Consider the following 24,638-nt stretch of genomic DNA (forward strand, 5'->3'; position numbering starts at 1 on the left):
TGGCCAACAAGAATAAGAAAAGATATTCCACATCAATAATCATTGGGGAAATGCAAATCAAAACCACAGTGAGCTATTACCACATACATGTTAGAATTGGTATGATAGAAAAGACAAGGGAAAACAATTATTGACCTCGATGGGGAGAAAAGGGGACCCTTGTACACTGCTGGTGGAAACGTAAATTGCTACAGCCTCTATGGAAAACAGTATGGGCATTCATCAAATCATTAAAAATAGAAGTACCATATGAACCAGTAATCCCATTATTTTGGGTATTTATCCAAAATAATGTAGGATCTCAAGGACATATTTGCAGTGCTATATTCACTTCAGCGTTTTTCACAAGAGCCAAGATGTAGAAACCACCTACATGTCAATCAATAGATGAATGCATTTTTTAATATGCTGTATATACATGGAATATTCTTCAGTCTTTAAAAAGAAGGAAATCATGCCCAATGTGACAACAAAGATGAGCTTTGAGATCATTATTCTAAGTGGAAAAAGTCAGTTATAGAAGGACAAATACTACATAATTGCATTTATGTGCAACATATTAGAAAAAATCCAACTCAGACACAGAGAATAACAGTGGTTTCTAGGGGCTGGGAGAAAGCAGGAATGAGAAGTAATGATTTAGTGGATGTGGAGGTTCAGTCTGAAAAGAGGAACAAATTTTGGAGATAGCTGGTGAGGATGGCTGCACACAATGTGAATGTACTGGATGCCACTGACCTGCACGTGCAAAATGATTTAAATGGTAAATCCCATGTGTGTTTTGCCACAATTTTTAAAAAAATCAAGGAGAGGGACAGACTGTGCAAGAGGCAGGCAGCAAACACACGAGAAAAACTGTTCACTGTTGAGGGTAGAGCTGACATCATTGCTTCCCTCTCTGCTCTCAACTTCAGGAGTGTGTTGATCTGGTTTCAAGGTAAAGGCTGCTGAAAGAGAAAGGCAATTCTGTGCAGGGTTCCAGCCAGCTCTTTATCACCTCAGAAGCTGAGGGAGAGGAAGCTGTAGGCCGCCTCTTTGCCACAGTGTTTCTATTCGCTCCCTCTGGGTGTCTTTATCCATGTCTGGGTGTGATTTCCCATGGCTACTCTGTGAAAGCATAGTACGTGAAGTTCCCATGATTCTCTCTCTGTGAGGCAGACACAAAAAAGCTATGTAATAATACAGCATGGCAATCTGGCACCCACTCACACTAAATGAAGTTGATATGATTGTGACTTACTCAATCTTAACGAGCTGGGAGCACTGCCACTTGTGTCTCTCAGTCACTAATAAAAATGTCACAATGTCCCAGGATAATCTTGTTGCTGAAGCCTAGCCTCTGTGCACTGGCGCCGAACTGGACCTTGGAGACACGAGGTTTTGGTCATACAAGAAAAGAATAGCTTTACTGCTTTGCCAGGCAAAAGGGGAATCAGCCGGATTGTGTCCCACCCTGGTAGGGTTTGGTGAGGAGTTTTATGGAAATGGCTCAAGGGTGGGTTTGCTGCTAAGGATCAGAGTTTGCTCAGAGCCTGTATTCTTTTAATCTGGCCTCAGAGTGTCCTGCGATGAGCTATGGTGGTTCCCAAAGTAAGACCTTCTTTCTGGAATGATGACTGCTTTGGCAGAAAATCTCAAAGATATTGCTCTGGGTATCCGTGTCTAGGAGCCGCACAGGGTCCTGCTCTGTTTCAAGGTGTCAACCTGGCACATAACTTCAAAAAGTGACATTTCCATTCTTAGCATAACCATACATTTAGAAGAATCATGTTTTCACAGACAAGTCCATTCTCTGTGAGGCAGAATACTAACTCAGGTAGTCAGTAGAGGAACATGGGCTTAGACGCCTTCTTTGGTATGGCTATTGATTATCACTTGTGGCTGAAGGGCTCCAGGGAGTAACATCCCCACAGGCCTTCTTTACTATAGGAGGTGTACCTACCCCCAGATGGACATTAATCCCTAAGCCCCTGTGACTCAGTTTATGGGAAGAAAAGGGCAAAGAAAACCATGAGACCTACAGGACATTTCCACACCTAAACCCCTATTGGATAAGGACTGATATAGGATATTGAGCAAGGCCAGTGGGAGAAAACCACATCTTTCTGCACCCCATGTTGGTACCCCCCCACACACACACTTGAAGGAATTAAAAACCTTTATATAGAGAAGGGGGCACTTCTCCCCCCACACAGCAGCCATGGGAGCTATTTGCTTTCCTGTAATAAAGACTTTGTGTGCTTGTTGCCTGGGTTTTTGCGGACTCCATTCTTCGACTGCACAAAGAACCCAGACTCCGGTAACATCTTTCCGGCATCATCTGGGCTCTGACCTATGCCTGAAACTACCCCCATATATCTTATGCCAGGCCCACCTGTGTCAAAATGAACAAGGAAGCCCCAACACAAACTTTTCCAAGAAGCTTACACAAATCCCATCCTAAACTATGGCCAGAGGCATATGTTTCACCAAAGCCCAAGTGCATTTCTAACCGTGGCCTCTAAGGTTGTCTGTGGGAGCCAAGTGGGAGTAAAGGCAAGGCTTTGGCTGATGCTTCAGAAAAGATGCCAACAGGGCCAATTACTAGTTCTCGGAGGACTTGAGAGGTCAACGCATTACCCAAACTTGCACTTGGTGAAAGGCTATTTAAACATTTCTCTAGAGTCAGCAAAGAATGAATTACAAAGAAGGACCTTTAAGGAAACAAGAGCCACAGGGCCATGCATCAACAAGCTGAAGATCTCCTGGGGAGACACTGCTGCCAAGCCTAGTACGAGTTTGAATGTGGGCTTGTATCAGAAATAAAAGGAATTCTCTCCCCGTTGCTCATAGACTTTTTGGGAAACAACACTTTGGCAGAATTGCCTGGAGAAAAGCATGTTCAATCAAATGGATTTCATTTACTCATACAGTTTATACTTCTCCATTTGAAGAACTTTTCATAATTATATTTTGAAGATTTGTTTATGGTTTCAGTAGAAGCCAAGAAAGTGAGTCCAAATTACATCTCACAGCTAACCAACTTTCCTAACTACAACAATTCATTTTCTGAGTAAATCCAGACTGCCAGTGAGAACAAAAATACACTGAAACCAGACTAAGAGACTTGTCTAGGGAGAGAAGAATTCCAGTGTCTCCCTGGCTAATGCATGTAGATTTGCAGCTATAGGGCAAATGCCTGAGGGGAAGAAGCAGTGACTGGGCCTAATCTAAACAGTGAGGATACACAATCAACCAATCCAGGTGAGTGGTAAAGAATTCTTTTTCCCAACATTTAAGTAGATTAACTTAATTTAGCCAATTCAGTTTCACTGAGATAGTTCTTGGAATGGGAGGTCTGTCCATTGAGGCTTAATCCTTCTCTCTAAAAATGAAGGTGGACACAATGATACCAAAAGAGCAAGAGAAAACACTGTCACGCAGTTCCCTGAGGGCTCAGCAGGTAAAGGACCTGAAGCTGACAGTTCTGTGGCACTGATTTGATTCCCGCCCCAAGACCATCCACATGCCATGGGCCCAGGCAAAAACAAATGAAGAAAACACTCTTGTGATTTTCCCAGGCAGGACACTCTTGAGAACGACTACTCATTTTCACAAGATTGTGGTTCACATTTATGTCCCACCAAGTAGATTGAGTCTGCACATCTCTGTTTGTAAGGATTAGAAATTCCTTCCCTTTTTCATGAATTCCATGTCACCACATTGAAGTTAGAGCGGGTCAATGAAATCATTTAAGAATGATGAACCACACAGTCACCAGCCAAAGGAGCCATGGACACAGAAGAAACCACTCAGAGACTATGCTTTCCTGAAAATTACAAGATCTTCCCTCATCCTTACTGACACTGAGGGATCATGGCAAGGAAGTCAGTACCCAGGAATTTTAGAGGAAAAACACATGGTTATGTTTTTTTGCAAGGACTGGAGAAGGAAGCAAAATGAGAAAGGGATAAAGAGTAAAATATCTTACAGTCTTTTCTAATAAGAACGTGTACTCACTTTTGAATATCCACGAACAGATCGTTCCCCAGAAGAAGAATGTATTCTTACATAGAGTCAATACTTCCACCAGTGAGCAGCTACAACTTCAAGTTCATCCTAATGGATTAAACATGATGGAAGGGAAAGTGGGTTATCTCAGGTGACTGTAACATTTCTGTCTTCTCAGTAGGAAACTCAGGGAAACTTCACGGCTCATTTAATTCCATTTGTAAAATGTGAGGAGGGTATAATAGATCTCATCCAGAGCAGGATTCTAGGTGTGATGAGAGAGCAATTGCACAGAAAATTCATTTCAGGAATATCGAGAGCTTTTCAGGGAACTCTGTACCACTCACATGTTCACATTCAAAGACAGGGAAAGACTGAGCGTGGAAGAGTCACGCTGAGCCAGACAAAATACCCTGGACGGTTGAGTGAATGCTGCTCAATGAGCTGTTATAAAGATAGTTCCTTGCCATTTTGAGGGACAAAAACCCCATCTGTATCCCTGTCCCTGTGTGTGCATGTGCTTTCATTTGACAGAAGGCAGGAAGAGCTCAGACAACACAGCTGGTGTAGACAGAGAAAGGCTTGGATGCTACTCTCATATCTGATACACAGTTGATGACTTTTTTTAAAAAGAACATTGTGTGCCTATACCTAAAAATATTCATGCCCATAGACAAGCTGAACTTTAAATAATAATTATGATTGATGAAACGTGTCCTCCAACATGAAAGAAAGCTATCTGTGAGAACTTTAGAGCTGCAAAGAAAGTTTAGAGATCAACCATAAGTCAATGTTCACAATACCATCTTGTTTTTAGTGTCCTGTTTGAAGGTTTTGTCAGTATATATTCAATTAATATGAATAAGGAGAAATCTACCCTCCTTCCTTTCTTCTTTAGGATTATCTGTAAAATCTCAGAGGCGGGTAGAAGGTGTAGCTCCCCCAATCCACGACTAAAGAGGGGATGAAGTCTTTCTGTATTGAATTTTAAATATCATCACTCAGTAATACTGTGCTCTTTCCAGAAGGACCACATGTTCTCATCCAGAGATGAGTTGACGGCAAGGGTGAGCAATGTCACAGAATTCATCCTACTGGGGCTGACCCAGAATCCAGAACTGCAGAAACTCTTATTTGGTGTTTTGTTAACCACCTACTTGATCACATTGGCAGGCAACCTGCTCATCTCAGTCACCATCTTCATCAGCCCAGCCCTGGCTTCTCCCATGTACTTCTTTCTGTCCTATTTGTCCCTTATAGATGCATTCTACTCTTCTTCCATCGCACCCAAAATGATCTTTGACTTGATCTCTGGAACAAACACCATATCCTTCAAGGGCTGCATGACCCAGCTCTTTGCTGAACATTTCTTTGCTGGATCTGAGATCATCATGTTGATTGTCATGGCCTATGACCGCTATGTAGCCATCTGTAAGCCCTTGCACTACATGACCATCATGAGCCCACCTGTGTGCACTTTCCTGGTCGGAATGGCTGGGGCCTTAGGGTTTATTCATGGAGGGATCCAGGTTTTGTTCATGGTCCAGTTACCATTCTGTGGCCCCAATGTCATTGATCATTTCATATGTGATTTAATCCCTCTCCTGGAGCTAGCCTGCACAGACATGCACACCTTGGGGCCCCTGATTGCTGCCAACAGTGGGTCCATGTGTTTGGTAATCTTTTGCATGCTGGTTGCTTCCTATGGTGTCATCCTGAGGTCCCTGAGGACTCATAGCTCTGAAGGGCGTCACAAGGCTCTGTCTACCTGTGCCTCTCATGTCACGGTTGTTATCTTGTTCTTTGTACCTTGTTCATTCCTGTACTTGAGACCCATGACCTCCTTCCCCACTGACAAAGCTGTGACTGTGTTTTACACCATAATAACACCCATGCTGAACCCTTTAATCTATACGCTCAGAAATGCAGAAGTGAAGGATGCCTTGAAAAAACTCTGGGGACAAATAATGAAAACAGGTGGTAAATAAATCTTGTGTGGGGTATGAAGAAAAAAAATCTTGTGGTATTTCATGGTGATTTATTCCCGTTCTTAGTTGATTCAACTTCGGAGTATTATCCTATCTGGATCAGTTTTCTTTAGGACCCCATATATTGTGATCAGGGAGGATGCCCATTGAAGCATAGTAGGCACAGACCCTAGAGCCCAAGATAGTTTTAGGAGCCCCTGCAATTTTCAATTTCTTTTAAAACAAGAAGAAACAATTAATAACACAACCTGGATTGTAGTCATCTATATACCAATGCAGTTGCAAAATCATAGTTTTAATATTTTTAGGGAGGAAAGGACTCATGAGGACACAAAAGTCCCAAGAACTCACAAACGTCAAAATGTTCTCAGAACTCTGGCTATGAAGCACATCAATAGCGATATTTTTGTTTTGTCTTTTTATCTTTATAAGGCTGCACCCGCGGCATTTGTTAGTTCTGGGTTAGGGTCCAATCCCAGCTGTAGCCGCCAGCCTATGCCATAGCAACAGCAATGCAAATCCAGGCCATGTCTGTGAACTACACCACAGCTCACCACAATGCCAGATCCTCAAGCCTCTGAGTGAGGCCAGGAATTATACCCTTGTCCTCATGGATACTACTCGAGTCAGTTTGTTAACTGCTAAGCAACAATGGGAACTCCCAGTAGCGATATTCTTGAACACTCATTATAGCTAGCAGCATAGCTAAAGTTTTACTTTAAACGATGAAAAACAACTATATATGAAAAAAGAATTGTAGAACAGCAGGGAGTCTTCAAAAAGTACATTTATCAAAATATACTTTTTCTGACCTTCCTAAGTTTTAGAAGTTTATAAATCTTATTCAACCACAGCAATAAAAAAAAAAAACTAAAAAAAAACTTTTCCCTTACCACAATCCCAAAAAGACAGCATTTGCACATGAATATACTTTTCTAAAACTTACATTTTCAGATTTCCCAGCATGGTGCAGCAGAAACGAATCCAACTAGAAGCCATGACTTTGCGGGCTGGACCCCATGGCCTCACTCAGTGGGATAAGGACATGGCGTTGCCATGAGCTGTGGTGTAGGTTGAAGATGTGGCTCAGTTCACATGTCGCTGTTGCTGTGGTGTAGGCTCGCTGCTGCAGCTCTGATTACACCCCTAGCCTGGGAACCTCCAAATGCCATGGGTGCTAGAAAAAGCAAAGAAAAAAAATTTTCTGAAAAAAACCATTCTCCCAGTGGCACATCATTCTGAGTGGGGAGGATACTCTTCTTTATTTTTCATCAGCTCCTGAGGGAGAGGAAGAGCTTGAATGCAACGTGCCCAGTCAGGAACATCATCCCAGACCATTCCCCACAAGGTTGCCACTGACTCCACATCAGAAGCTGAACAAGGAAAGAGCCTTCCTCCTTACAGTGATTTCCTCCACACGCCTGCAGGTGCCTTCCCCAAAGAACTTGGGCTGAGTGTGATTCTTGTCAATCACTTCTGCATATAAGCAAAACCTCTAACTTGATGCCTCATGATTCCCCATTGCGGATTAGGAAACAACCATTATTCCCCCAAATAGATTATGGTATATGGCATCCTACGCCCTCATGGAAAAAAAAAAAAAAAAAAAAAAAAAGGTATATCCACGCCTTTTAATCACCTAACCTGAGGAATGAGAATAACAGGAATTCTAAAGCCTCTTGGTCAATCTTGAATGAAAAGATCACAGTCTCCAGAAAATGTGAAGGTAAACAACCTGAAGACTGGCATTTCTAAGGACAACCAAACAACATGGATCATCATCAAAGGGAGACTTTTTTCATCTGAACACAGTGAGGCTTAAACCCAGCCAAAGCCAGGATCAAGAAAACCACAGTCAGACCTTCTGATGAATGTTTCAGATATACTCCACCCCAGTCTAATCTCAAAGCATGGCCAGGTACATACTTCAAACTCAGGCCCAACTGCACACTCAAATTGTTCTAATGATATTTATCTTACCACCTGGCAATAAGTAAAAGTTGTCAGCATCCATTTTCACAGGTTCCAACAGTACTGCTTACTAATCATCTGATTATTTGAAAAGTCAGTACATCAGCAGAGCCCTGCACTCAGCATCTACTGTGTTAGATTCCGACATACAGAAAAATGAATACGTTTTATAAATATACATATACATGCATTTTATTTGATGGGGAGTTTTCCAGCAAAGTGGAAACGTGAGTGATGGAGATGCTGTTCTCAAGCTTGGTATGGGTTTTCAGGAAAAACAGAGTGGGACAAAAAAAATCTTTACTCAGAGGCAAACTCTCTCCTCACTAAGCAAGGACTTAAGAAAATAAACCATGGAAGAGATGACATCAGAAAACCATGTCCAGTTAAAAAGATATTGAGTCACTTTTAATTTTATAGCTCTAGAGAAGAAATTTGTTGTCCCCATGGATACCTAGAACAATATTTTTAAATGTGTATTTTGAAAATACATTTTAAAAGTGTAAAAATGTACACTGACAGAACATTGTAAATCAACTATAATAGAAAAAATAAAAATCTTAATAAAAAAAGAAATGTAAAAAATGTAAAAATAAATAAATAAATAAATAAAAGAATGAAATTAGAGGAGTTCCTGTTGTGGCTCGGCAGATAAAGAATCTCACTAGTATCCATGAGGACATGGGTTCAATCCCTGGCCTCACTCAGCGGGGTAAGCATCGGGCATTTCCATGAGCTGTGGTGCAGTTTGCAGACATGCCTTGGATCTTGGGTTGCTGTGGCTGTGGCATAGGACAGTACCTGCACGTCTGATTCAGTCCCTCGCCTGGGAACTTCCATATGCCATGGGTGAAGCCCTAAAAAGCAAAAAAAAAAAAAAAAAAAAAAAAAAAAAAATTTAAAAAAAGAAAAGAATGAAATGAGAACGTTCTCTGACACCTTATACAAAACTAAACTCAAAATGGATTAAAGACTTAAATGTAAGAGTACACGATAATATACTATACTATAAAACCCCTAAAGGAAAACATAGGACACACTTTGACAAAAATCACAGCAATATTTTTTTTAAATCTGTCTCCTAGAGTAATGGAAATAAAAACAAAAATAAGCAAAAGGGACCTAATTAAACTTAAAAGCTTTCACACAGCAAAGGAAACCATAAACAAAATGAAAAGACAACCTACAGCCTGAGAGGACAGATTTGCAAATGATGCAACTGACAAGGGATTAATTTCCAATATATACAAACAGTTTATACAGCTCAATACCAAAAAAAAGAAACAAACCCAATCAAAGAAATGATCAGAAAGTCTAAAAAAACATTTCTTCAAAGAGGACACACACATGGCCAACAGGCACATGAAAAAATATTCAAAATTGCTAATTATTAGAGAAATGCAAATCAAAACATGATGGAAGATAATATGACAAAAAGATTGTTTGTATATATGTGTGTGACTCGGTCACTATGCTGTGCAGCAGAAATGGATGCAGGGTAAATCGACTATACGCTTAAAAAAAAAAAGAAGGAAAAGCAAACGAACAAAAGAAACACTACCTCCCACTGGTCAGACCGACCATCTTCAAAAAGGTTACAAATAATAAATGTTGGAGAAGGTGTGGAGAAAAGGGAACTCTCCTGTACTGTTGGTGGGAATATAAATTGGCAGAGTCCCTAAGAAAAACAGCAGGGATTCCCTTAAGAAACTAAAAATAGAGCTACCATATGATCCAGGAATCCTACTTCTGGAGAAAACCATAATTTGCAAAGATCCATGCACACCCAGGGGTCATGGCAGCACTATTTACAATAGCCAAGATATGGAACCAACCTAAATGTGTCCATTGGCAGGGGAATGGATAAAGTAGATGTGACACACACACGCATATATATACCCACAATGAAATATTACCCAGCCATAAAAAGAGAAATAATGCCATTGGTAGCAACATGGGCAGACCTACCTATTATCATACTAAGTGAAGTAAGTCAGACAGAGAAAGACAAATATCATATGATAACACTTATATGTGAAATACAAAAATAATGATACAAATGAACCTATGCTCAGAAGAGAAATAGAATCACAGACACAGAAAGCAAACTTATGCTTACCAAAGGGGGAAAGGAATGGAAAGCAGGATTAATTAGGAATTTAGGATGAACATACACACACTACCATACATAAAATAGATAGCCAACAAGGGCCTACAGTATAGCACAGGGAAGTAGAACTCAATGTTTTCTAATAACCTATAAAGGAAAATAATCTGGAAAAAATTACGTAACTGAATCACTGTGCTATACACCTGAAACTAATGCAACATCATAAATCAAATACACTTCAATTTTTTTTAAAAAAGGAAATAATCTGAACACACCAACAGCAAGCAAGGACATTAAGGAAGTATTCAAAAACTCCTCAGAAAGAAAAAGAAAAAAAAAAAGCAAGACAAGATGGGTTGGTCCACTGGTAAATTCTACCAAAGGTTTTAAAATGCCAATCCTTCTTAAATTCTTACAAGAAATTAAAGAGGAAAAAACACTTCTAAACTCATTTGATAAGGGTAACACTACTCTGTTCACCAAAGCCAAACACACACACCAGAGGGAAAGAAAATTAGAGGCCAATATCCCTGATGAACATAAATGCAAAAAAAAAAAAAAAAAAAACCAACCAACCAACCAACCAAAAACCCTCAGTGACATATAGAAAACTGAATTCTACAGCATATTAAAAGGACTGTATAGCAAAATTACCTGGGATGTATCCCTGGATGCAAGGATGGGTCAACACGCAAAAATCAGTAAATGTGATGTACCACACGGCACCATAAAGGATAAAAATCATGTGAAAATATCAATAGACGCAGAAAAAGCAGTTGACCAGCTTCAACAGCTTTTTATGACAAAACTCTCAACAAACTAAGAGTAGAAGGAAATTATCCCAACCTAATATACAGAAGGTCATATATGACAAGCCCACAGATTATACCACACTCAATAATTAAAGAACTTCTTTATTCAACAACTGAACACATGAACAACTGAAATCTTTTCCTCAAAGGTTAGGAATGGGAACACATTCCCGGTCTCATTGCTCTGTTCAACATAACACTGGAAATTCTAGTCAGCGCAATTAGAAGAAGAAGAAAAAATAAGAGGCATCCAAATCATAAAGAAAGAAGTAAAAGTATCTATTTCCAGATGATATGAACTTTTTGTAGAAGTCATGAAGGACTCCACACACAAAAAGAAACAAAAACACAAAAAAGAAACGGTTAGAACTAATTACCAAATTCTAAGTAAAGCAGCAGGATATAAGATCAATGTGAAAGATCATTTCTATTTCTGTATACTACACTAAGGACAAACTATCGAAAAAGGAAATTAAGAAAAGAATCCCATGGAGTTCCCGTCATGACATGGCTCAGTGGAAACAAATCTGACTGGGATCCATGAGGATGCAGGTTCAATCCCTGGCCTCGCTCAGTGGGTTAAGGATCTGGCATTGCTGTGAGCTGTGGTGTAGGTCCCAGACACGGTTCAGATCCCACATTGTGTGGCTGTGGTGCAGGCCAGTGGCTGTAGCTCCAATTAGACCCCTAGCCAGGGGACCTCCCTCTGCCATGGGTGCAGCCCTAAAAAGACAAACACAAAAGAAAAGAAAAAAATAAGGAAAGAATCCCATTTAACAAGAGCATCAACAAGAACAAAATAATTAAAAATAAACTTAACTACAAATATGAAAGACTTCTAAACCAAAGACTGCAAACCATTGGTGAAAGTAAACACACACACACACACACAAATAAATGAAAAGACAGCTTATGTTCATGGATTGTAAGATTCAATACTGTCGAGCTCTCCATACTACTCAATGCCCTCTACAAAGTTTAGACAATCCCTATCAAAATCTTAGTGGCATTTCTCACAGAAGTAGAAAAAGCAATCCCAAAATTCAAACAGAACCACAAAAGACCCTGAATAGACAAAAAAGAAAAATTATGAGAAAGAAGAATGTTGAAGGCATCCCTATTCCTGATTTCAAACTATATTATAAAGCTAGAGAAATTAAAACTGGTACTGCGAGTTTTCTTGTGACTCACTGGGTTAGGGATCCAGCGTTGTCACTGCAGTGTCTTGAGGTCTTTGGTGGCTGCTGAGGTGCATGTTTGATTCTTGGCCTGGGAACTTCTGCATGCTGAGGGTGTGGCCAAAAGAAGCAAGACAAAACAGGAGGATGTTACCCTGATAGAGTTAAGGGAACTACCATCTAGAATCTACACCTTTCTGCTTACACTTACTTATTTCTAAACCAGTCTGGGAATGTTCCTACATGCCTAAAACAGTGTGGTACTGACTGACACAAAGACAGACATAGAGACCAATGGAACAGATAGAGGTCCCAGCAATAAACCCATGCATATGCGTATGGTCAACTGACCTTTGACAAGGATGCCAAGAGCACACAATGGACAAAGTATAGTGTCTTTACTAAATGGTGCAGGAAAAATTAGATATCCACATGCAAAAGACTGAAATTGGGCCCTCATCTTTCACCAGTCACAAAAATCAACTCAAATGGACTAAAGGCTTAAATGTAAAAGATGAAATTGTAAAACCAGAAATTGTAAAACTCCTAGAATAAAACATAGTGGAAAAACTTCGTGACATTGGACATTTCTTGGAAAGGACACCAAAAACACAAGTAACAAAAGCGAAAATACACACAAAAAACATCAAAATTAAAAGCTTCTCTACAACACAAGAAACAAGAGAGTGAAAACGCAACAGTGTTGGAATGGGAAAAATTATGTGCAAACCATGTATCTGATGAGGAGTTAGTATCCAAAATATATAAAGAACCCATACAACTCAATAGCAAAAAACAGCCTGATTTCTTAAATGGGCAAAGGGTTGGAATAAACATTTCTCCAAAGAAGACATACATATGTTTCTCAGGATTGATTTGGCGATTTTGGGTCTTTTGTTTTTCCATATAAATTTTTGGATTGTTCTAGTTCTGTGAAAAATGTCATGGGTAATTTGATAGGGATTGCATTGAATCTGTAGATTGCTTTGGGTAGTGTGGCCATTTTTACAGTGTTGATTTTTCCAATCCATGAACATGGGAAATCTTTCCATTTCTTTACATCTTCTTTGATTTCTTTGATTATAGTTTTATAGTCTCGGCATATAAGTCCTTTACCTCCTTGGTCAGGTGTATTCCGAGGTATTTGATTTTTTGAGGTGCAATTTTAAAAGGTATCGTATTTTTGTATTCCTTTTCTAGTATTTCATTGCTGGTATACAGGAATGTAACTGACTTCTCAATGTTAATCTTCTATCCTGCTACTTTGCTGAATTTATTAATCAGTTCAAGTAGTTTTTGGGTTGAGTCCTTAGGGTTTTCTATGTATAGTATCATGTCATCTGCATACAGTGACAGTTTGATCTCTTCGTTTCACATATGGATACCTTTTATTTCTTTGGTTTGTCTAATTGCTGTGGCTAGGACTTCCAAAACGATGTTGAAGAGCAGTGGTGAGAGTGGGCATCCCTGTCTTGTTCCAGATTTGAGTGAGAAGGCTTTCAGTTTTTCCCCATTGAGTATTATATTTGCTGTGGGTTTGTCATAAATGGCTTTGATTATGTTCAGGAATATTCCCTCTATACCCACTTTGGCGAGGGTCTTGATCATGAATGGATGTTGGACTTTGCCAAATGCTTTTTCTGCGTCTATTGAGATGATCATATGATTTTTGACTTTTCCTTCGTTAATGTGGTGTATGATGCTGATTGATTTTCATATGTTGAACCATCCTTGTGAACCTGGGATGAACCCTACCTGGTCATGGTGTATGATTTTTTTGATATGTCGTTGGATTTGGTTGGCTAAGATTTTGTTGAGAATTTTTGCATCTATATTCATCAAAGATATTGGCCGATAGTTTTCTTTTCTGGTGGTATCTTTGTCTGGTTTTGGAATGAGGGTGATGGTGGCATCATAGAATGTCTTTGGGAGTATTCCTTCTTCTTCAACCTTTTGAAAGAGTTTAAGGAGGATGGGCACCAGGTCCTCTTTATATGTTTGATAGAATTCACCTGTGAAGCCATCTGGTCCTGGACTTTTATTTGTAGGGAGTGTTTTTATGACCTCTTCAATTCCATTTCTAGTGATCGGTCTGTTCAGTTGGTCTGTTTCTTCTTGATTCAGTTTCGGCAGGCTGTAGGATTCTAGAAAATTGTCCATTTCTTCCAGATTGTCAAACTTGTTGGTATATAGTTGTTCATAGTATTCTCTTATGGCTTTATGTATTTCTGCGTATACATTGTGATTTCTCCTTTTTTATTTCTAACTTTATTTGGGTTCTTTCTCTCCTCTTTTTAGTGAGTCTGGCCAGGGGTTTGTCAATTTTGTTTACCTTTTCAAAGAACCAGCTCTTAGTTTTATTAATTTTCTCTATTGTTCTTTGAATCTCTATTTTATTGATTTCTTCTTTGATCTTTATAATTTCCTTCCTTCTGCTGACTTTAGGTCTTTTTTGTTCTTCTTTTTCTAATTCATTTAGGTGGAGGGTTAAGTTGTCCATTTGGGATCTTTCTTCTTTTTTGAGGAAGGCCTGTATCGCTATAAATTTCCCTCTGAGCACTGCTTTCGCAGCACCCCATAGATTTTGAGAGGTTGTGTCTTCATTATCATTTGTTTCAAGGTATGTTTTAATTTCCTTCTTGATTTCCTCATTGACCCATTGGTTTTTCAGTAGCATGTTGTTTAGTCTCCGCTAGTAGGTTTTTTCTCATTTCTTTTCCCATGGTTGATTTCTAGTTTCATGGCATTGTGGTCAGAGAAGATACTTGAGATAATTTCTATGTTCCTAAATTTGTTGAGGTTAGCTTTGTGTCCCAATATGTGGTCGATTCTTGGGACTGTTCCATGTGCATTTGAGAAGTACGTGTATTCTGATTTTTTTGGATGTAGTGTCCTGAAGATATCAATGAAGTCTTCCTTTTGTATGGTTTCCTTTAGCATCTCTGTTGCTTTATTGGTTTTCTGTCTAGAGGATCTGTCCATTGGTGTGAGGGGGGTGTTAACGTCTCCTACTATGATTGTATTCCCATCAATTTCTCCCTTTATGTCTGTTAGTATTTGTTGTATGTATCTGGGTGCTCCTGTATTTGGGGCATATATGTTGATGATAGTAATATCCTCTCCTTGGATGGATCCCTTAATCATTAAATAGTGTCCTTCTTTGCCTTTCTTTATGTCTTTTGTTTCATAGTCTATTTTGTCTGATATGAGGATTGCAACTCCTGCTTTCCTGTCATGTCTATTGGCATGAAATATTTTTCCCCACCCTTTCACTTTCAATCTTTATGTATCTTTTGTCCTAAGGTGAGTTTCTTGTAGGCAGCATATTGAAGGTTTTTGCTATTTTATCCACTCAGCCACTCTGTGTCTTTTGATTGGGGCATTCAGGCCATCAACATTTAAGGTGATAATTGATAGATTATTTATTGCCATTTTGAACCTCGTGTTCCAGTTGATTCTACGGTTCTCCATTCTTCCTTCCTTTCTTTTTTTGGCTGGATGGTCTCCAGTTATTATCTCCTTGAGTGGTTTTTTTTCTTTTTTCATTTTTTGTGAATGCAATGTTTGGTTTGGGCTTGTGGTTGCCCTGGTTTTTTAAGTCTGCTAACCCCTTCCTATAATTGTGTGTTTCAGCCTGATGGTCCTGTAGGTTCAAACACTTCATTACTATATTAAAATTAAGAAGAGAAACAAACAAACAAAAACAAGGGTCTATTTATTTCCTAGCATTGCTTGATTTTGATGCGTCTTTTTTTTTCTTTTTAATTTTATTTTGTTTGAAGCATGTTCATGACTAAATCTGTATGCTGGCTTATTTGAGTGACTGCACTCTGATTGTGGTTTCCTCAGTTCTAATTTTTTCCTCTTCTTTTTTTTTTCTTTTTCCTCCCTTTCCTTCCTTTCTTTTTAGTTTAGAGAAGACCTTTCAGTAATTCTTTTAGCCTGGGTTTTGTGTTGCTGTATTCTTTAAGTTTTTGTTTGTTGGGAAAATTTTTTATTTCTCCTTCTATTTTAAATGATATTCTTGCTGGATTGAGTATTGTAGGTAGCATATTTTTTCCTTTTAGCACTTTAAGTAGCTCTTGCCATTCCCTCCTGACCTGTAGAGTTTCTGTAGAGAAATCAGCTGATAACCTTATGGGGGTTCCCTTGTAGGTAACATTCTGCTTTTCTCTTGCTGCCTCTCTTTATCACTAACTTTTGCCATTTTTATTATAATGTGTCTTGGTGTGGGTCTATTTGGGTTCAACTTGTTTGGAGCACTGTACCTTGAACTCAGTATCCTTTAGATTTGGGGAGTTTCCAGCAATAATTTCCTCAAATATATTTTCCATTGCCTTATCTTTTTCTACTCCTTCTGGAATTCCTATTATGCGTAGATTGGCCCGCTTTATATTATCCCATAGGTCTCTTATATTGCTTTCATGTTTTTTGATTTGGTTTTCTGTCTGCTGACCGGATTGGGTGATTTCCATTATTCTATCTTCCACATCACTGATTTGTTCTTCTGCAGTATTCATTCTGGTTTTTACTGCCCTTAGCTCAGTTTGCATCTCTGCAAATGAATGTTCTAGTTTTTCTTGGCTCCTCCTTATATGACCTAGTTCCTTTCTGAGGGTGTCTGCATTACTGTTCATATCTTCTCTTAATTCCTTCAGTATTTTCACTATTTCTCTTTTGAACTCCAGGTCTCTCAGACTGCAGAGATCTGTTTCCCTGTTGACTGCTTTAGGTGAGTTCTCCTGTTGGTGTAACTGGGGGTGGTTTCTAAGCTTCTTCATCTTGCTTGTTGTTTTCTCTTTCACGGTACAGTTGTACTCCCCGTGGCTGGGCAGTGTTTGCCTTGTCACTGCTGTGGAATGTTACCTGAGGGCTGGTGTTGTTGGTCAGTGTTTTTTGAGGTAGTGTGACATTGGAAATTTCTGGGAAATGTCCAGTTACATTTTTTGAGGTAGTGTGACATTGGACATTTCTGGAAAGGACACCAAAGGCACAAGTAACAAAAGTGAAAATATCCAAATGGGACAACATCAAAATTAAAAGCTTCTCTACAACACAAGAAACAAGAGAGTGAAAACGCAACTGTGTTGGAATTTGAAAAATTATGTGCAAACCATGTATCTGATGAGGAGTTAGTATCCAAAATATATAAAGAACCCATACAACTCAATAGCAAAAACAGCCTGATTTCTTAAATGGGCAAAGGGTTGGAAAAACATTTCTCCAAAGAAGACACACACATGGCCAACAAGAATAAGAAAAGATATTCCACATCAATAATCATTGGGGAAATGCAAATCAAAACCACAGTGAGCTATTACCACATACATGTTAGAATTGGTATGATAGAAAAGACAAGGGAAAACAATTATTGACCTCGATGGGGAGAAAAGGGGACCCTTGTACACTGCTGGTGGAAACGTAAATTGCTACAGCCTCTATGGAAAACAGTATGGGCATTCATCAAATCATTAAAAATAGAAGTACCATATGAACCAGTAATCCCATTATTTTGGGTATTTATCCAAAATAATGTAGGATCTCAAGGACATATTTGCAGTGCTATATTCACTTCAGCGTTTTTCACAAGAGCCAAGATGTAGAAACCACCTACATGTCAATCAATAGATGAATGCATTTTTTAATATGCTGTATATACATGGAATATTCTTCAGTCTTTAAAAAGAAGGAAATCATGCCCAATGTGACAACAAAGATGAGCTTTGAGATCATTATTCTAAGTGGAAAAAGTCAGTTATAGAAGGACAAATACTACATAATTGCATTTATGTGCAACATATTAGAAAAAATCCAACTCAGACACAGAGAATAACAGTGGTTTCTAGGGGCTGGGAGAAAGCAGGAATGAGAAGTAATGATTTAGTGGATGTGGAGGTTCAGTCTGAAAAGAGGAACAAATTTTGGAGATAGCTGGTGAGGATGGTTGCACACAATGTGAATGTACTGGATGCCACTGACCTGCACGTGCAAAATGATTTAAATGGTAAATCCCATGTGTGTTTTGCCACAATTTTTAAAAAAATCAAGGAGAGGGACAGACTGTGCAAGAGGCAGGCAGCAAACACACGAGAAAAACTGTTCACTGTTGAGGGTAGAGCTGACATCATTGCTTCCCTCTCTGCTCTCAACTTCAGGAGTGTGTTGATCTGGTTTCAAGGTAAAGGCTGCTGAAAGAGAAAGGCAATTCTGTGCAGGGTTCCAGCCAGCTCTTTATCACCTCAGAAGCTGAGGGAGAGGAAGCTGTAGGCCGCCTCTTTGCCACAGTGTTTCTATTCGCTCCCTCTGGGTGTCTTTATCCATGTCTGGGTGTGATTTCCCATGGCTACTCTGTGAAAGCATAGTACGTGAAGTTCCCATGATTCTCTGTCTGTGAGGCAGACACAAAAAAGCTATGTAATAATACAGCATGGCAATCTGGCACCCACTCACACTAAATGAAGTTGATATGATTGTGACTTACTCAATCTTAACGAGCTGGGAGCACTGCCACTTGTGTCTCTCAGTCACTAATAAAAATGTCACAATGTCCCAGGATAATCTTGTTGCTGAAGCCTAGCCTCTGTGCACTGGCGCCGAACTGGACCTTGGAGACACGAGGTTTTGGTCATACAAGAAAAGAATAGCTTTACTGCTTTGCCAGGCAAAAGGGGAATCAGCCGGATTGTGTCCCACCCTGGTAGGGTTTGGTGAGGAGTTTTATGGAAATGGCTCAAGGGTGGGTTTGCTGCTAAGGATCAGAGTTTGCTCAGAGCCTGTATTCTTTTAATCTGGCCTCAGAGTGTCCTGCGATGAGCTATGGTGGTTCCCAAAGTAAGACCTTCTTTCTGGAATGATGACTGCTTTGGCAGAAAATCTCAAAGATATTGCTCTGGGTATCCGTGTCTAGGAGCCGCACAGGGTCCTGCTCTGTTTCAAGGTGTCAACCTGGCACATAACTTCAAAAAGTGACATTTCCATTCTTAGCATAACCATACATTTAGAAGAATCATGTTTTCACAGACAAGTCCATTCTCTGTGAGGCAGAATACTAACTCAGGTAGTCAGTAGAGGAACATGGGCTTAGACGCCTTCTTTGGTATGGCTATTGATTATCACTTGTGGCTGAAGGGCTCCAGGGAGTAACATCCCCACAGGCCTTCTTTACTATAGGAGGTGTACCTACCCCCAGATGGACATTAATCCCTAAGCCCCTGTGACTCAGTTTATGGGAAGAAAAGGGCAAAGAAAACCATGAGACCTACAGGACATTTCCACACCTAAACCCCTATTGGATAAGGACTGATATAGGATATTGAGCAAGGCCAGTGGGAGAAAACCACATCTTTCTGCACCCCATGTTGGTACCCCCCCACACACACACTTGAAGGAATTAAAAACCTTTATAGGACAATAGAGAAGGGGGGCACTTCTCCCCCCACACAGTAGCCATGGGAGCTATTTGCTTTCCTGTAATAAAGACTTTGTGTGCTTGTTGCCTGGGTTTTTGCGGACTCCATTCTTCGACTGCACAAAGAACCCAGACTCCGGTAACATCTTTCCGGCATCATCTGGGCTCTGACCTATGCCTGAAACTACCCCCATATATCTTATGCCAGGCCCACCTGTGTCAAAATGAACAAGGAAGCCCCAACACAAACTTTTCCAAGAAGCTTACACAAATCCCATCCTAAACTATGGCCAGAGGCATATGTTTCACCAAAGCCCAAGTGCATTTCTAACAGTGGCCTCTAAGGTTGTCTGTGGGAGCCAAGTGGGAGTAAAGGCAAGGCTTTGGCTGATGCTTCAGAAAAGATGCCAACAGGGCCAATTACTAGTTCTCGGAGGACTTGAGAGGTCAACGCATTACCCAAACTTGCACTTGGTGAAAGGCTATTTAAACATTTCTCTAGAGTCAGCAAAGAATGAATTACAAAGAAGGACCTTTAAGGAAACAAGAGCCACAGGGCCATGCATCAACAAGCTGAAGATCTCCTGGGGAGACACTGCTGCCAAGCCTAGTACGAGTTTGAATGTGGGCTTGTATCAGAAATAAAAGGAATTCTCTCCCCGTTGCTCATAGACTTTTTGGGAAACAACACTTTGGCAGAATTGCCTGGAGAAAAGCATGTTCAATCAAATGGATTTCATTTACTCATACAGTTTATACTTCTCCATTTGAAGAACTTTTCATAATTATATTTTGAAGATTTGTTTATGGTTTCAGTAGAAGCCAAGAAAGTGAGTCCAAATTACATCTCACAGCTAACCAACTTTCCTAACTACAACAATTCATTTTCTGAGTAAATCCAGACTGCCAGTGAGAACAAAAATACACTGAAACCAGACTAAGAGACTTGTCTAGGGAGAGAAGAATTCCAGTGTCTCCCTGGCTAATGCATGTAGATTTGCAGCTATAGGGCAAATGCCTGAGGGGAAGAAGCAGTGACTGGGCCTAATCTAAACAGTGAGGATACACAATCAACCAATCCAGGTGAGTGGTAAAGAATTCTTTTTCCCAACATTTAAGTAGATTAACTTAATTTAGCCAATTCAGTTTCACTGAGATAGTTCTTGGAATGGGAGGTCTGTCCATTGAGGCTTAATCCTTCTCTCTAAAAATGAAGGTGGACACAATGATACCAAAAGAGCAAGGGAAACACTGTCTGGCAGTTCCCTGAGGGCTCAGCAGGTAAAGGACCTGACACTGTCAGTTCTGTGGCACTGATTTGATCCCCGGCCCAAGACCATCCACATGCCATGGGCCCAGGCAAAAGCAAATGAAGAAAACACTCTTGTGATTTTCCCAGACAGGACACTCTTGAGAATGACTACAAATTTTCACAAGATTGTGGTTCACATTTATGTCTCTTTAAGTAGATTGAGTCTGCACATCTCTGTTTGTAAGGATTAGAAATTCCTTCCCTTTTTCATGAATTCCATGTCACCACATTGAAGTTAGAGCGGGTCAATGAAATCATTTAAGAATGATGAACCACACAGTCACCAGCCGAAGGAGCCATGGACACAGAAGAAACCACTCAGAGACTATGCTTTCCTGAAAATTACAAGATCTTCCCTCATCCTTACTGACACTGAGGGATCATGGCAAGGAAGTCAGTACCCAGGAATTTTAGAGGAAAAACACATGGTTATGCTTCTTAGCAAGGACTGGAGAAGGAAGCAAAATGAGAAAGGGATAAAGAGTAAAATATCTTACAGTCTTTTCTAATAAGAACGTGTACTCACTTTTGAATATCCACGAACAGATCGTTCCCCAGAAGAAGAATGTATTCTTACATAGAGTCAATACTTCCACCAGTGAGCAGCTACAACTTCAAGTTCATCCTAATGGATTAAACATGATGGAAGGGAAAGTGGGTTATCTCAGGTGACTGTAACATTTCTGTCTTCTCAGTAGGAAACTCAGGGAAACTTCACGGCTCATTTAATTCCATTTGTAAAATGTGAGGAGGGTATAATAGATCTCATCCAGAGCAGGATTCTAGGTGTGATGAGAGAGCAATTGCACAGAAAATTCATTTCAGGAATATCGAGAGCTTTTCAGGGAACTCTGTATCACTCACATGTTCACATTCAAAGACAGGGAAAGACTGAGCGTGGAAGAGTCATGCTGAGCCAGACAAAACACCCTGGACGGTTGAGTGAATGCTGCTCAATGAGCTGTTATAAAGATAGTTCCTTGCCATTTTGAGGGACAAAAACCCCATCTGTATCCCTGTCCCTGTGTGTGCATGTGCTTTCATTTGACAGAAGGCAGGAAGAGCTCAGACAACACAGCTGGTATAGACAGAGGAAGGCTTGGATGCTACTGTCATATCTGATACACAGTTGATGACTTTTTCAAAAAGAGTATTGTGTGCCTATACCTAAAAATATTCATGCCCATAGATAAGCTGAACTTTAAATAACTATGATTGATGAAACATGCCCCCCAACGTGAAAGAAAGCTATCTGTGAGAACTTTAGAGCTGCAAAGAAAGTTTAGAGATCAACCATAAGTCAATGTTCAAAATACCATCTTGCTTTTAGTGTCGTGTTTGAAGGTTTTGTCAGTATATATTCAATTAATATGAATAAGGACAAATCTACCCTCCTTCCTTTCTTCTTTAGGATTATCTGTAAAATCTCAGAGGTGGGTAGAAGGTGTAGCTCCCCCAATCCACGACTAAAGAGGGGATGAAGTCTTTCTGTATTGAATTTTAAATATCATCACTCAGTAATACTGTGCTCTTTCCAGAAGGACCACATGTTCTCATCCAGAGATGAGTTGACGGCAAGGGTGAGCAATGTCACAGAATTCATCCTACTGGGGCTGACCCAGAATCCAGAACTGCAGAAACTCTTATTTGGTGTTTTGTTAACCACCTACTTGATCACATTGGCAGGCAACCTGCTCATCTCAGTCACCATCTTCATCAGCCCAGCCCTGGCTTCTCCCATGTACTTCTTTCTGTCCTATTTGTCCCTTATAGATGTGTTCTACTCTTCTTCCATCGCACCCAAAATGATCTTTGACCTGATCTCTGGAACAAACACCATATCCTTCAAGGGCTGCATGACTCAGCTCTTTGCTGAACATTTCTTTGGTGCAGTTGAGATTGTCTTGTTGATTGTCATGGCCTATGACCGCCATGTAGCCATCTGTAAGCCCTTGCACTACATGACCATCATGAGCCCACCTGTGTGCACTTTCCTGGTCAGAATGGCTGGGGCCTTAGGGTTTATTCATGGAGGGATCCAGGTTTTGTTCATGGTCCAGTTACCATTCTGTGGCCCCAATGTCATTGATCATTTCATGTGTGATTTAATCCCTCTCCTGGAGCTAGCCTGCACAGACACACACACCTTGGGGCCCCTGATTGCTGCCAACAGTGGGTCCATGTGTTTGGTAATCTTTTGCATGCTGGTTGCTTCCTATGGTGTCATCCTGAGGTCCCTGAGGACTCATAGCTCTGAAGGGCGTCACAAGGCTCTGTCTACCTGTGCCTCTCATGTCACGGTTGTTATCTTGTTCTTTGTACCTTGTTCATTCCTGTACTTGAGACCCATGACCTCCTTCCCCACTGACAAAGCTGTGACTGTGTTTTGCACCATAGTAACTCCCATGCTGAACCCTTTAATCTATACGCTCAGAAATGCAGAAGTGAAGGATGCCTTGAAAAACTCTGGGGACAAATAATGAAAACAGGTGGTAAATAAATCTTGTGTGGGGTATGAAGAAAAAAAATCTTGTGGTATTTCATGGTGATTTATTCCTGTTCTTAGTTGATCAACTTGTGAGTATTATCCTATCTGGATCAGTTTTCTTTAGGACCCCATATATTGTGATCAGGGAGGATGCCCATTGAAGCATAGTAGGCACAGACCCTAGAGCCCAAGATAGTTTTAGGAGCCCCTGCAATTTTCAATTTCTTTTAAAACAAGAAGAAACAATCAATTACACAACCTGGATTGCAGTCATCTATATACCAATGCAGTTGCAAAACCAGAGTTTTAATATTTTTAGGGAGGAAAGGACTCATGAGGACACAAAAGTCCCAAGAACTCACAAACGTCAAAATGTTCTCAGGACTCTGGCTATGAAGCACATCAATAGCGATATTTTTGTTTTGTCTTTTTGTCTTTATAAGGCTGCACCCGCGGCATTTGTTAGTTCTGGGTTAGGGTCCAATCCCAGCTGTAGCCGCCAGCCTATGCCATAGCAACAGCAATGCAAATCCAGGCCATGTCTGTGAACTACACCACAGCTCACCACAATGCCAGATCCTCAAGCCTCTGAGTGAGGCCAGGAATTATACCCTTGTCCTCATGGATACTACTCGAGTCAGTTTGTTAACCGCTAAGCTACAATGGGAACTCCCAGTAGCGATATTCTTGAACACGCATTATATCCAGCAGCATAGCTAGTTTTACTTTAAAAGATGAAAAACACCTATACATGAGAAAAGAATTGTAGAATAGCAAGAAGTCCACAAAAATGACATGTATCAACATACTTTTCCTGACCCTCCTAAGTATGAGAAAGTTATAAATTGTACCCCAGCATAGCAATAAAGAAAATTAAAATTTTTTTTTCCCTTATCACAATCCCAAAATGGAGCATTTACACATAAATGTGCTTTTTCAAAAATTACATTTTTGGAGATCCTGGCATGGCACAGTAGAAACAAATCTAATAGCAACCATGAGGTTGTGGGCTGGACCCATGGCCTCACTCAGTGGGTTAAGGATCCGGCGTTACCCTGAGCTGTGGTGTAGGTCACAGATGCAGCTGAGATAAATAAAAGAATAAAATTAAAGGAGTTCCTCTTGCGGCTCGGCAGATTAAGAATCTGACTAGTATCGAGAGGACAAGATGGCGGAGGAGTAGGGGGACACCTTCGGCCTCTCCAACCAAAACAACAAAAAAAGCACATCTACAGAATAAATGACTCGCACAGAACAGCAACCAATCGCTGGCAGAGGAACCTAAACTCCAATAACGGCAAGAAGTTCATGACATTATTGGGCAGAACGGGAGAAAAGAGGAGAGGGAGAGAAGGTGAATCCGAGCGGGACGGGCGCTCCC

The 24,638-nt window shown here is 40.2% G+C and overlaps 1 protein-coding gene, 1 long non-coding RNA gene and 1 pseudogene across 2 annotated transcripts in view; 2 read left to right on the forward strand and 1 right to left on the reverse strand.

Annotated features, from left to right (window-relative positions):
- Positions 1-24,638, reverse strand: part of LOC110258150 — a 59,125-nt gene that overhangs the window by 13,323 nt on the left and 21,164 nt on the right. The window contains exons 2-3 of the long non-coding RNA XR_002340995.1: positions 21,296-21,394; positions 4,000-4,098 (exon numbers count right to left, since the gene is read on the reverse strand). This is a non-coding gene — a long non-coding RNA (uncharacterized LOC110258150). The remainder of the gene's footprint in view (positions 1-3,999; positions 4,099-21,295; positions 21,395-24,638) is intronic.
- On the forward strand, positions 4,578-6,353 carry LOC110258149 (olfactory receptor 4C45-like). The gene has a single exon (XM_021081305.1). The coding sequence runs from the start codon at positions 5,025-5,027 to the stop codon at positions 5,976-5,978; it is 954 nt and encodes a 317-aa protein (XP_020936964.1). The 5' UTR covers positions 4,578-5,024; the 3' UTR covers positions 5,979-6,353.
- Positions 22,258-23,269, forward strand: LOC110258147 (annotated as a pseudogene).

This window comes from Sus scrofa, unplaced genomic scaffold, assembly GCF_000003025.6.
Source record: "Sus scrofa isolate TJ Tabasco breed Duroc unplaced genomic scaffold, Sscrofa11.1 Contig1409, whole genome shotgun sequence".
NCBI lineage: Eukaryota > Metazoa > Chordata > Mammalia > Artiodactyla > Suidae > Sus > Sus scrofa.